At 32.6% G+C, this 15164-nt stretch overlaps 1 protein-coding gene across 2 annotated transcripts in view; it reads left to right on the top strand.

Moving 5' to 3' along the window:
• The window catches only part of LOC140437356 (uncharacterized), a 208481-nt gene that overhangs the window by 157654 nt on the left and 35663 nt on the right, over positions 1-15164 (top strand). For both annotated transcript variants that reach the window (XM_072526839.1, XM_072526838.1), the window contains exon 4: positions 5971-6170. In XM_072526839.1, coding sequence (XP_072382940.1) covers positions 5971-6170 — 200 coding nt within the window. The remainder of the gene's footprint in view (positions 1-5970; positions 6171-15164) is intronic.

Below are 15164 nucleotides of genomic sequence, written 5' to 3'. Positions count from 1 at the left end.
GAAAGAGGAACCAGCGGATCCTGACAAGTTGTGGTCTAGATTAAAAACCATAATTAAACAAACTGAAGACTATCTCAGAAATACAAACCAACAGACCAAAAAATCATGGATCATCGATGAAATATTAGAAATGATGAATGTGAGAAGACAACTTTAAAATAAAAATAACAGTATATAATTTAGAAATTCATAAACAAATAAACCATAGTGGAGACAAAGGAGAGGTAGTTTAGAAAAACATGTAAAGATATAAAAGATTTACAGAAAAAAACATGATGACAAACTTCTCCACAAGAAGATAAAGAAAATAGCTTGAAATAGAAATAATAGACCGTTTGATATATTAAAAAGCATGGATGATAAAGTACTGGCAACATTGGAAGAAATAAACGACGAATGGAAAACCTATGTACAAAAACTAGTCTCAGACAACTGAGAACAAGATGTCAACAGATGCATTAACATTAAAAATAATTTACCAGACATAAGATACGCACAAGGAAACAAAAAAACTGGAATAGGTGTTCTTCTTATGATATAACCAAACCTGCGCAAGACAAGAATCTATAACTTTTGCTATAAACACACTAGGCTTAATGAAAACGTTTCCTTTGTATGTAATTTTATCTAATGTTAAAAACCATAGAGCTAATTTTTCGCCTGCAAGTGGGCGCAAGTGTAAAACCACCCACATCTATCGACTATAAATTTTTACGCAAACAAGCAAGCCATTTAATTAAACTCAGCCTGTAAGACTTGTTAGCCACTTGAAATGACGTTTGGGTGTAACGATTAATTGAAGCGAGGTATATTAATTCGTGTATAAACAGAAATCACTCCACCACGCTCCAATGCTCCAGACCATCCCTTTTCCCTCTATAGCACTCTGATGCGCGATAGGGGCATACTATCAGCCAAATGCCCTTTATGTGGGAGTCCTGGATACAAGGACTCCAACATGGTTTCCTATCCGAATCAAATGCAGGCTAGCATTAGGCGCTTTATTTCTGCCATCCTCTTGTGACTCATCCTCGAATCTAAAATTACTTGCTCTGGCCTCAAGTCTCCGCTCTCGGTTTTTGTTAATTTTTTGTGGCTTGCACCAGTTTTTGTTAGTATTTTTCTTGTGACCGAAGCTGTTTTTTTTTGTTTTTTGTGTATATTTTTTGTAGGATGTCCTGAAAGAAAAATCTTATTATTGGGTCTACACAGTGGTTGTGATTGTCTGCATTAATAAAGCTACGAACTATCCTCTGCTTTTCCTTTTTTTTTCTCTCCGGGGTATATATTTATTTTTAATCCAGTATTTGTTGCTTCGGACGATTATGCTTCCATCGATGGAATGCATCATATCTCATTATCTCTCGCAGTATGGGACTTGGGTTGTTCTCCAACTTCGCAAATTTTATTTTGGCTTTTTCTGTCATTATACTGACTTGTTGCAGTTCTCTGAATAAAAAAAAATTAGCGACGTATCTCGGTACGTTGACTATTTCTCTTATGCTGCTATTGTGAGCCGCTTAGATCTTCTTCTTTTACAGACGTGTTCCCATGCGAGACATGCGTATGTTAGTAACGGTACTATGCTATTTATTAATCTCATTTTTGTTTTCGTTCTTAGTTTGCTTCTTCTACCTACGTCTCTTAATGACGCTTTTGCCATGTTGGCTTTTTGTATTGTGGCGTCTACGTGTTGTTTGAAGGTTAATCCTTTGTCCATTATTACTCAAAGGAATTTAGCTTCGCTGTTTCATTCGATGGGATTATTTTGCACTATCAATTGTTCCTCTGGCTGTTAATGTCTATTTTTGAAGAGCACTGCTTGCGTTTTTTCGGAGTTTGGCGATCTTCCATTGTTGACCACATTCTTAGATGTTGTCTAATGCTGTTTGCAGGTTGTTTACTACTATATCTACATTTCTAGGTTTCGTTTATGTTTAAATTACGACAAATGACGGTTTAATTTAGAAAATAGATCCTCACGGATGAACAGTCAGCTCTAGGTTGTTTTTAAAATTAAATAAAAATAAAATAAAATTGCATGAAATAAAACTTTTTATTGAAGACTAGCCTATTTCTAGCAAGGAGCAGTCATCAGAGACGAAAATTCCACTGAACCTCTAAAAATTATACGAACAAGCTGAATTTTGCTGAGAATGTCAATTTTAAAGCTAAAAAAGATGCAAAAAAGTTTGCCTCACCTACTCCCGGCTGTCGACTGTCCGTTGTTGGCAGGTAAAATTACAATAATTTCTTATAAAAACTGAAGGCAAATTTTGTCCGGAGTCGTTGTGAAGAGGGTCCGTTGTTCGGAGGTGTATTCCTATTTACCCACATCTGAAATCCCAAAAACTGTGACCCAAAAACTGTCCGTTCAGCAGAGGTTTCCGTTGTAGAGAGGTGTCCATTTACAGAAGTTTTACTGTAAAATCATAGCTATTGTAGGTCAACCGTCAGTTTTGAAAAATATTACCCGCTTAGCAACTTGTTGGTTATAGAGTAAGATCCCAGAGCGATCAGACATAACTTATTTTCACACAGATGAAACCTTAGAGTCTGAGTAGCGTCTCGTGTGCTTTGAATACCTGCGTATTTATGAAACTTGCTGAGTGACACCTGGGCAGGTACCAGGTGAGAAAGGTAACTAAAAATAAGAGCTATTTAACTTAAATTTACATAACTGATTTTTATACATATTTTGTAGAATATTATTTTGACTATTTCACTAATCTTAAAATTTTCACATAATCTGACCAATCACAAACCAAAGACAGCTTGTGTTATCGCGAAAACACCAACTGTCTTTCAATTCTGATTGGTCTATCAGCTTCGTGTTTTCAACGACGTAACCATGGATACCGATCGCAAAGCAAAGTTTGAGTTTTATTTTTATTTACATCTTAGTGCCGAACATCATCAGAACATAGTGAATACTTTTAGGAATACTCCAAGTACATCAAGTAATAATAGCAACAATACATTGTATCCACCTAATAACGGTCATACTTTTCAAAATTTTTACAATTGCACCGTTTATAATAATTATAGTCGAGAATAATGTATTTTTTTCGTGTACAAATTATTTATTGTTATAGGTAAAAAAAAATTATAACAAATTATTTATAGTTATAATAAATAAATATTTCATGATTATGACTAATTGTGAATTATTCAAAAAATGGGTAGATTTGTTTTGCCTAGATCAAATGTATTATTATTAAATTCCTTCCTCTCATTCTACTGAATTTTTGACCTAACACTTTGTTCATGAAATAGTCTAATAAAATACCACTCGTGATTTAATTTAGCTTATAAGTCTGTCTTTTATTTCTAAACTCAACTGAGTTTCTTAAAGAAAACACCACGAGTCCGTAGGACTCGTGGTGTTTTCAAGCAACTCAGTTTCGTTTAGAAGTAAATCGACAGACTTATCGCGAAAATTGAATCACTAGTGGTATTACTATTGAAAATACTGTAATAAGTGTCAGACACTTGTCATGGACCAGAACTTTTGTCAGGCGCTTTAAAGCTCCACAAATATTAAATGAACTTTACTTACTTTTACATGTCTGATTTTTAAATAGAGACTAAATAGCTCTTATTTTTAGTTACCTTTCTCACCTGGTACCTGCCCAGGTGTCACTCAGCAAGTTTCATAAATACGCAGGTATTCGAAGCACACGAGACGCTACTCAGACTCTAAAGTTTCATCTGTGTGAAAATAAGTTATGTGTGAAAATAAGTAAGTTATGTCTGATCGCTCTGGGATCTTGGACTATTATACTTTTTGCACAATTATTTAAAATAATTTTTTTCGAAAACGATTTGCGCAGTGGAAGTCGAAAATTTAAACAGTAGTTAAAAATGTAATTTTCATTACAATCAATTAAGGCTTAATCCCATATAAACATAATATTTAAGAATAATTTTTTTATTATTACACAAGGTTAAGTTATTTCTACTTACCAAAACTGAAGGTATTCTCGAAATTAAAAAATTAGAAAATTAAAAATATCTCGGAAAGTGGTGAGTTTAGTTATATCGGATATGCTTCGTAGAAATGAAAGAGTGTCATAAATGCAATATTCTGAAAAAATTAAGTATAGGGTTGCACATTTAAAAAAATATGGAAAAATCGTAATTTTCTTTTGTAGTTCACCCCGTATGCAAATATTTGTCAATGATATTTTCTTCTCTTCTGTTTCTTTTTATGTAGACATTCGTGTTTGTTTTTCAATGTGCCTCCAGTAAGTTGTCGTTCCATCGTTTACGTGGTCTTCCTACTGATCATCTTCCTATTGGGGAACCGTCTCTTGCCATCTTTACTATTCTATTTGCTGTCATTTGGCTTATATAATCGTTTCATTCCACTCTACCATTTCTTACCCAGTTTTTGATGTTATCCACGTTGCATATCGTCGTACTTTTGGCTCTGTCTCATGGTATTTTCCTATTAATTTTTCTGGGTGTTTTCATCTCTGATGTTTCTAACATCCTCTTTGTCCTCTCTGTGTCCGGTCGGGTTTCTGCCACATATGTCATTATTGGTCTAATGACTGTTTTGTAAATTCTACCTTTCATTTCTTTTCCGATATTTTTATTTCTCGATATTGTAATGCAGCTCTGTTTTCTCTATTCACTTATACTCCAGTTCCGTTGTTAGTGCAGCTTTCCTCGACGTTATCGTTTTCTAATATTTCATTTCCAGCAATCTTCTCTCATATTCTTTATATATATATATATATATATATATATATATATATATATATATATATATATATATATGTATATATAAATATATATATATATATATATATATATATATATATATATATATATATATATATATATATATATATAAGTATTCCGTGGATTCCGTATTTAGTCCATCGACTCTGATTTTTGTTTGTATTGGCGCCGCTCTCTTAGGTGTAAAGTATTTCATGATGATTCCTATTTTAAATAATACTAGGCTATGGTCGCTACCTACATCTGCTGAGTTAAGGCATCTTACATGAATTATTTTTGATGGATGTACATCTCTGTTGTTTAAAACATAATTTATCATAGATAAATCACTTTGTCTACGGGTGTTATTGAATGAATATTTGTGTTGGTCTTTGTGGTCAAAAAATGTGTTGTTTATTCTTACGTCGTTATGCGTGCCGAAGTTTATCATCAGTTCTCCATTTTCGTTTTTAACATTTACATTATATGTTTGCTTAATTCCGTTTTCCGGTATTACTTGATTGCCTATTTGAGCGTTAAAATCCCCCAATATTATCATCTTCCCTCTGACTTGATCTACAACTTGTTGTAATAATTCATCATAAAATTTTTCCCTTTGTGGCTTGTTATTTTCTGGGCTTGTTCTTATCTTTGCTATTACAATCCTTTCTGATATGTATTGACACTCTTTAATTTGATTTCGTGTTGATATACTCTGTAAGGCTACACCTTCTTTGGCTCTGTTTTCTTTTGCGACTCCACTGTAGATTAGTATGTATTCGCCTAATTTTGATTGTCCTTTTCCTTTCTTTTTTGTTTCCTGTAGAGTGCAAAGGTCTATTTGTTTCTCTTTAAGCACTTGGAATATTTCTTGGTCTCTTGAGTTGAGCGATCTGATATGCCATGTCAATGATTTCTGATGAACTTAATTTGAAATTAGACAGCTGACAGTCAACGTCACAGATATTTCCTTAATTTTTTCTCTTGTCCGATTCCTTCTTTGTGGGATCCGATAATTATTCTTCTTTGTGTGCCGTGCTTGTATTCAAGCGTTGGCTATCGTCATATTGACAAGCTGATGAAATGATTCTCGGTCTGAAAAATTCCGATAATGGTTCATTCCGGCTGAAATGATTCCGATAATGGTTCAAGTTAATTTTTCTATTTTAGCTTTACTTATTATGTTCTTGAATGTAATATTAAAGTTAAAAACACTTTATTACAAACTAAAAATATTTTCAGGTGGTTGGCCAGGAAGTGTACGGAGAAAAAGGGATTCATATGTGAAACTGATAAAAATATCATAGTAGAATTTAAGCTTTATAACAAACAGAAGAAAAAGTTTAATATTACTAGATGTACTAGCGAAAAATCTTTAGATGATTATGAAAAAAGAAGATGCAGGAGACTACTAGGAAGGACTGAAGATCAACCTTCACCATGTATGTATTTTTTTCTCTACTTTTAACTTTTAATCACTAATATTTTGGAAACAATATAATTTTTATAGCGCACGTCTATTCCATTAGTAAATTTTTTGCATAAAAATTAATATAACAATTAGCAGTAAAGGTATTAAAAAGTCATTGAATTATCTTTAAAGCGGGTTTAAAAAGAAATGTTTTTGCAAAATATCGTTTTTTCCACGTTCCCTGCCACATTGGTCCCATGGGACCATCACTGAGCGAAGTCGCAAAATTTCGGGTCAATGCTTTTTAAATGCATTGATTTTTTTCGAATCCTGAGAAAACTAATAAGTATTTTTGAAAAATTTAAACGCAGAATGAAAGATTACGTTATTGCCGAGAGCCGAAAGTCTCTGAAAACTTCTATAATGTTTATTTTAATAAGTTACAGGGGTGAAAAAGAAGAGAAAATTTAGTGTTATTTTTAATCTCAAATATCTCATTCACAAAAACTTTTTGTTTATTCTAAGGGACTTTCGACCCTCGGTAATAATGTAATCTTTTATTCTGCTTTTAAATTTTTCAAAAATATTTATTAGTTTTTTCAGGATTCGAAAAAAATGAACACTATGTCCGTGGTGGTATTTTCCAAATCGAATATTCGATATCTTTGTCATACAACGCACTCAGTCGAACTGAATGGTGTGACAAGGCTACTAAATATTTGACACGGCTTCAGGAATATTTTGAGTTGTTTATTAAATAATATTGATAGTGTATTTGATAAATAATTGATTTTAGGCGTGAAGTTGTTTATTATTTATGGAAGATCCAAGTATTTCAAGTCATTAAATTCAAAAAAGTATTATTTTATAAGAGTTTGTTTTCATAATCGTAAATGCAAGTTTAACAATAAACTAAAATACCCATGGTGTAGATATGACAAAATATTCAGTTGCTTTTGTAACAGCTGTTCCTAATCTTAATATGTTATTTTCTAAAAGCTTTCTTTAGAAAATTGGTACCAGTTTGCCATCGGAACTATATCGTTTTGGTGATAACTCTTTTAATCTTGTACAATAGTTTCTTAGAAGGTGATTACGACATTCAATTTTCTCAACAACAATATTACCATATTATGGTCTATTTTCTAAAAGTTTTTGATGAACACTACTATCTCCATCGGCTATTAAAAATTTGTAAGTAATTCCAGGTATGTATTTACTACATTTAAATCCATCTAGAATTATTTGACTTTCCATTTCAGTCGAAGCTTTTGTCCAATTTTTATAACATACGTGTTCTTTATCTTCTCCGTATAATTTACAGTAGGAACAGTATTTGTTCCTAACACCAAGATACAGAATCTTTTGGGTTCTGTAACCAATAATGGCTGCAGCTCCAGAATTGGCGACGTAATTTGTTTTATATGATCTTTTTGACCAAGAGCAGTCCGCAACAACAGTTATAAAAGGATAGCCATCTTCATTAATATCTCCATGCTCTTTTGCTAATTTGATTTCTTCTTGTCCAGCCTCAAGTATTGATGTCCAAGAACTTCCATGCTATAAGTGAATTAGATCATTTTGAATTGATAAATAATATTTTTTTGATAGTAAGGGGATATTTCAACTGGACGTTTTCGCTTTTCACTAGTCACCATAATATCTTCCGAAGAGCAATTGAACAATCCGTGATGAGGGAATAGCAGTATTTGCCTAATAAAATATTCAACATCTACAATTCTTCTTCCTTGTAAAATGAAATCTGAAGTAGTTTGTCTAAAAGACATATCAATTATTTATTTATGTTTAAAAGTTTACTGCACTTTAAATACATTTTATATTTGGTAAAAAAAACTTACGTAGTAGCTGAATATTCTTTTATTACATATGTTCTCCTCGGCAGGTTCTTCGAAATCACGGGATTGACTGTTATAGAAAAATCGTATTAATTTCATGTTGAAAAAATAAAAGTATGGCTTACTTACTAATTATCTCTGCTACTTCTTCAGCCGTTTTTTCAGAATACCTTGCTCGTCTATAATAGTCCAAATTAAATAACTTTAAAAAAAGTAATGTATTACTTACTTAGTACCTATAATTTCCCCTTCGACTAACTCTTCATTCATTTCTGGATAACTAGTGGATCGTCTGTAATAGTGAAATTAAATAATTACATAACTAAGCGGTAAAAAGGATGACTTACTTATTTAATATCTTTTATTGGTTTTCTTATAGTTAAAATATTTCGGATATGCAGTTTGAGCAATCTATCGCTGTATATATATATATATATATATATATATATATATATATATATATATATATATATATATATATATATATATATATATATATATATATATATATATATATTAAACTTAGAGCTAAGATTAATACTATTATAAAAATTAATATTAAACTCACCAGTCTTCCGGATTGAACCGCGTCGATATCCATTTTGCCGAGCTTTCGACATCCTCTCTGATGTCTTCTTCAGGGCTTCCGAGGTCTCTGTCTCCCGAGCCCCCAGACACTACTACACTCACTAGTCATTTCTAGTTCACTCACTAGTTCACTACTGAACTTATACCCATCTTATAACGTACATGGAGTAGGGATGACGTCACCGGTGTAGGTGTAGGGACGTAATATCTTAAAAAATTGTTTGTCAATTATTACATAGTATTTTAAAGTTATCAATATAAATATCTCTAAAGAGAGTTTTGGCCTGAGTGGAAAAATTTTAGTATTTGACGTGAGCGATTAACGTGTTAATGCCTGTTAGGCTGCTGGTTTATAATAATGTCTAATATCTCAGACTAAAAGACTCACGTGTCCTAGAAGACATATACTGTAAGAATAGCTTATTAAATTATTTGAAAATAGTACCTCGTGGTTCCAGTTATTTGATAGGAAGTGATAAAAATAAAAAAATTTAATTTTTAGTAAAATGTATTAAAAAACTCTACATCCAATGTGTGACATACGTAAATAAAAAATTATGCGTCACCCTCACCAAAAAAAAACCTATACAAAAATGTAGTTGATTTTCACAATTTTTACAATATTTGTTGACTTTTTTGGTTTTATTCATGGCATATGTTCGCCCGTGTGTTTCAGATTTTTTTTTTAGCAGTTCTTACGCATTTTTCTTCTGCTATGTTTATTTCCTTCATTCTTCTATTCTTCGTTTTAATGACGTGATTTTCACAAGCTGAGGTCTAAGTGGCACAGTCTACAGTTTCCCCGGCTTTTATTAGGTGCTTGACCACATCTTTTTTGAAATCTCTTATAGAGATCGTGTTTGACGACCGTAATGCTTCAAGATGGACTCGTCATAATTTAGGTTCTCTTCCAGAATAAACCAGTTTAAAAATTTTGTTTTTAGTAGATTCATTGGAGGTCTTAGTTTATTCTTATTCGTAGTCCATGTTATTAATATCTGCACAATATGGATTAACTCAATGCGCGGCGTAGTACCTACATGACTCATCCTCTTTGTTGACCACACCATTAATGCCAATATTACCACCTATTCTTTCGTTGTTGTGTAATACAACTTCAGCATTTGCAGAGAGTTGCTGTCCTGGTAATCGATTTATATGGAAATCATCTTTGCCTTTCGACTCTTCGTCTGTTAGAATTTTAGGCTCAGGAGGTATAATGAATATCTGATCCACATCTAAACCATCATCATATGCTATTTGGAAGGCTTTCTCTAAAGTCAAACCCCATCTGAAAAAAATAAATATAGAAATAATTAAATAGTAGCGTATTGACCTAGCGTTTCCATATGGCAACACTGAGATCACGGTCTCTATGAATGCACCTCAAATAATAATTTTATGTATTTACAACATTATTACTAAAAATGATTTATCTGTTTGTTTGATATTTATTACGAAATTAAGCGAAACAATTATAACTTAAACAAATAATATTACTTACTCGAATTAAATGTCCATTTTCAATGTAACCACAGAAATTCGCTGTTTACAAACGTTTCTTGACAACGTGTAAATTCACAATAATCAAATAGATCAGAAAACAAGTGTTCCGACAACCTTACTGAAGCGGCCTACAGCAGCATCTGTCTTACAAAAGACAAATTTTATACACTAGAAATATTTGGCGTTGCTGTATGATAACGCTGGGCTAAAATTGATTAAAATCGTGATTGCCTTTTACACTGGTTTAGAATGGAGCATTATTACTAAAATAGGAAGTAAGCTGTCGGATGCAGTATTGTCTTGATACTCCATGTCATAAGCCGTAATAAATTGCACATCTAGTTAGTTCCATTTTTTCATTCAAAACATTTTGAAAAAGTGTCAAAAGTGTTAAAACTTTTTAATGGAAACAACAGATCACCTGATAAAACTTATTACCAAAATCCAAAATAAAATCTCGCATAATAGAAATGGATATATAACTTCATATTTTTGGATATTATTAATATTTACAAATTTAAAAATAATTGTAACTTCATAAAGGAGTTGAATTTATGTTTAAAAGTTTGCAAAACAAAGAGCTTTTATTATATTTACATCCGATATATAATCTTGATTTAATCTAATCTTGATTTTACAGAGAGTTAAGAAATTATGTGGTAATTTTTATTAGTGGGTTACGTAAATATCTAATAAAATATTTGAGTTGCATTCTTGGCAAACGCTCTGTATAAATAAAACTTATACATATAGACTAAACTGTATATAAAAGATTGTTTAAAATACATAATCACGATTTTTTTAATTTAAAGTGGAGAATTTTAGTATCTTATTTTTAGATTATATTCAAATAAAAAATCATTGCATATCACATTTCAATTAATATCATATGCATTTATTGGCCCCCATAAGTAATAAGTAATTAGACCCACAACTTTACCTAATATATGTTCTAATACACCATATGGGAAAATTTAAGAATGATATAAAGTTTCAAATGGTTTAAATAAATGGTTTCAAATGGTTCAAATAAAAATATGGTTATACGATTTTTTTTATTTTAAGTCTTGTTTATGTTGGATCTAGTTTCGTAAAAATATCTTAGTCTTACGTATATCTTGTTATTAGAACTTATTAATTTTTTCAAACTATCTCGCTCAGTCATCTTGAAGCTTTTAGTTTTATTTATCTAAAGAATATATTCATATTATCTATTCAGAGCACATTATGAACCTAGCGCTAACGGACACAGACGAGGGAATACTTATAAAAGGAAAACGATTGAACAACATAAGATACGCTGATGATACTGTCGTTTTTTCAGACAGTCTTGAAGGTCTGCAGACACTTGTCTCCAGGGTGGCAGAAGTAAGTAGCAGGTTGTGGCTTGATTTTAACATCAAAAAAACCAAATACATCATTATAAGCAAAAATAAGACACCACCTGGTCAATTACTAGTTAACCAACAACCTATAACACAAATCACCAACTTTTGTTATTTGGGTGCAAACTTAAATTAACAGTGGGACCAATTGACGGAAATTAAGATAAGGATCGAGAAGGCAAGATCAGCTTTCATCATAATGAAAAAAATCTTTAACTGCCACGATATAAAATTGGAAATAAAAATTCGTTTACTAAAATGCTACGTATTCTCCGTTCTTTTATATGGCGTGGAGTCATGGACCCTAACTGAAGCATCACTGAAGAGACTCGAAGCATTTGAGATGTGGTGCTATAGCCGCATGTTGAGGATTTCCTGGATAAACAGAGTTACCAACGAAGAACTACTACATAGAATGGGTAATAAAGAGCGCGAACTAGTCGTAACCATAAAACGTCGCAAACTAGAATACCTGGGCCATATAATGCGCAATGAACAACGATATGACCTACTTCGGACCATACTTCAAGGTAAAGTGCATGGGAAAAGAGGTCCAGGACGAAGAAGAATATCCTGGTTGCATAACCTGCGAAAATGGTTTAACTTAAACACTACCGGACTTTTCAGGGCAGCAGTCAACAAAGTCAGAATAGCTATGTTAGTGTCCAACTTCCGTAATATATATATATATATATATATATATATATATATATATATATATATATATATATATATATATATATAATACAATACATTATTTTGGGGACTGCTATCGTCGTATTTCCGCTTTTCTCTGCCAATCCTCCCGGTCCAAGGCAGGCTCCTGCTCCAAACCTCTCGATTCCATTGCTCTTTAACTTCCTTCATTCCATGAGCTTCGAGATCTACCTCTTTTTCTTCTTTCAGGGCGCTTCTATCAGTGAAGTTTTTGGGGCCAACGTTCATCAGGCATTCTCAATAGGTGTCCAAACCATTTTAAACCTCTTGTTTCTATTCTGTCAATGACCGTTTCTGTAGCATTCATGTTATTTCTTATAGATTTGGTGGTCTTCCTTTCCAGCCTTGATGTTCTAGCATTTCTTCTCAAATAAAATATTTTAACTGCCAACAATCTTCTCTTCAGGTCTGCATTAATTGTCCATACTTCAGAGCCATAACAAAGAACTGATTCATATTCTCTGTAAAGATGCTTTATCATAAATTCCAGATCATAAGAATCTTGAGCTAGAACAACTTGATCATCCGCAACGTTCAGGGAAAACAGTACGTTATTTCCTATGGGGATTCCCATTCCCTGGCAGTGGTTTTTCCAATTCTGGAGGGCTTACTCAATATATAAATTAAACAGTAAGGGTGACACACTGCATTCTTGTCTTAGTTAGTTACTTTTATTGGCTCCCCTAGTCTGTTTCCGATTTTTAGGTAAGTAGTGTTATCCCTGTATACTTGTGCGATTTTTCCTAAAAGGTATGGACTAATGCTGAGTTGTAAAGCTTGCCACAATTTAAATTTGGAACTGTATCATATGCCTTTTCTAGGTCGATGAAGGTTAGATGTACTTCGGTACGAACCGCTATATTTTTCTATTAATTGTTGGAGTATAAACAGGTTATCAGTGCAAGATCTACCAGGCCTAAATCCACTTTGGTCTTCGCTAATTAGATGTCGTACATCATCTTGTATTTTTCCATTTATTATCTTTCCAAACAATCGCCCGAAAGTAAGTAGGATACTTAAGCCTCTGTAGCAGCTAGGATCTTTTCAATTACCATTTTTAAAGATGGACACTTGGTGAGCGGTTTTTCATTCAGATGGTACTTTAAATTGTTGGCGGCATTGATTCATTAGAAAAGTTATTCGTTCTATTAGGAATGGACCTTCTGCTTTAAGTAACTCTACAGCTAGATTGCCAGGTCCTGAAGATCGCCCATTTTTCATTTTAATTAACGCAGTACGAACCTCGTTGTTAGTAGTATTAATGTTACTATTTGTTTGTCTCTCCATACTATATTCCTTTCCCATATATTCTTGGAGTAAATTTTTATAGTGATTTTCCCTCTTTTCTATAGGAATTAAGTTGTTTAAGGAGTTATGGGTGTTTTTCTTTAGATTAGTGATAGTTCTCCATGCTTCCGTAATCTGAGAACTACCAATTAAATTTTCAACTTGGACACATTTTTGTTCCCAGAAATTGTTTTTGCTTCTTTTATTTGATTGCGTACTTTTCTGTTTTTCCTTTGATATGTTACTCTATTGCTAGGTGTTATATTTGTTAGCCATTTCTTCTATATCTTGTTTTTTTCTTGCATCATTTCGTTTTTTGTCGTTTTTCTCTGTTCCTTATACTTCATAAGCAATTTTTTTTATTATCGTTTTGAGGTTGTTGTATTTTTGTTCTACATCCATATTTCTTTCCATCTCATTTAGTTCCTTTTCTAATCTAGATTGAAAAAGATGTTTAACACTTGGATGGAATAAAAGGTGCAATTTATATCTCTCGGTTTTCTACTGTGTAGTATTGTTTCTCTCACTTTCGGTGTTCTGTTTATGGTATTGTTTAAAGGGGCACAATAGATTAGCTAAAAGAAAGTAGTGATAGGTCCCACAGTTAGATCCTCTTTTTACTCTGCGGTCTTGGCACTTAAATTTTGATTTCTGTGTCATTATTATATAGTCTATGATCGACTTCTGTTGGAGTGAAGGTAATTCCCAAGTGTATTTATGAATATCTTTATGTTGGAATTGGGTATTTATTTTATTTATTATTTATTTTTAAACCAAAAAGTTGACTAAACTCAATTAAGCTGTCCCCTGAACAATTTTTAACTATTTCTCCGTGTCGTTCCACCACGTCATTTGAGAACCTACTCTGGCATTTAGGTCTCCTAACAGTATTATTTCTTGATGACTTTTTATTTTATCACAAATGTTTGATAACTCTTCATAAAAGGAATATTTAACTTGTTGATTTGAATCGTCTGTTGGCGCATAGACTCCAACAACTATTGTTTCGATGCCTTACAATGTGACAGTTATTGTCAGAATTCTTTCAGAGATGTACGCATAGTCTTTTATGTATTTTTTAACGATTTTTTATAAGAATTGAGACCCCTGATTTAGCGTGTACGTGTTTCTCTACTCCTGACCATTTATGAATGTAGTCTATAATCTGTTCATTTCCTTGGCCTTTCCTTTTGGTTTCAGAGTGCACTATGATGTCCATTTTTTGCTACGTCATTCCAGTTAAAATTTCCATTTTCTTGTGAGGCATGCCTTTAGTGTTCCAAGTACCAATTTCCAATGTCCTTTTCTTTGCCAGGTGTCGTCGTCGTAAGTTTCCATCCATATTCCGAGGATCGGCGTTAGAATTTTTAGCCAAAAGAGTTTTTTTCAGATGATGAGGGTCTGGCCCATCTCTCCAACCCCCAAGCTTGGAGGACCAGGATTTTCTGTTTGGGTTTCTTCCCTTAGTCGACATGTTCCAGTTTTAAGGCGCCTTAGTAGTCATGATTGAGGTGTGAGCTCTCATATATCTGAAGACCATTACTTGCTTATATCTTCTTCTTTTATGTTTCTACAGTCCTTTATGAGGATATGTTCTTCAAATATGTTCTGAAGCTATTTTTCTGTGGTATTTTAATAATAATTTTTAGTATTTTTATTGGGCATTAACCACAATTTTAGTTAAAA

This window comes from Diabrotica undecimpunctata, chromosome 3 (genome assembly GCF_040954645.1).
Source record: "Diabrotica undecimpunctata isolate CICGRU chromosome 3, icDiaUnde3, whole genome shotgun sequence".
NCBI classification, from domain to species: Eukaryota; Metazoa; Arthropoda; class Insecta; order Coleoptera; family Chrysomelidae; genus Diabrotica; species Diabrotica undecimpunctata.
This window is presented reverse-complemented; position numbering and strand designations above follow the sequence as displayed.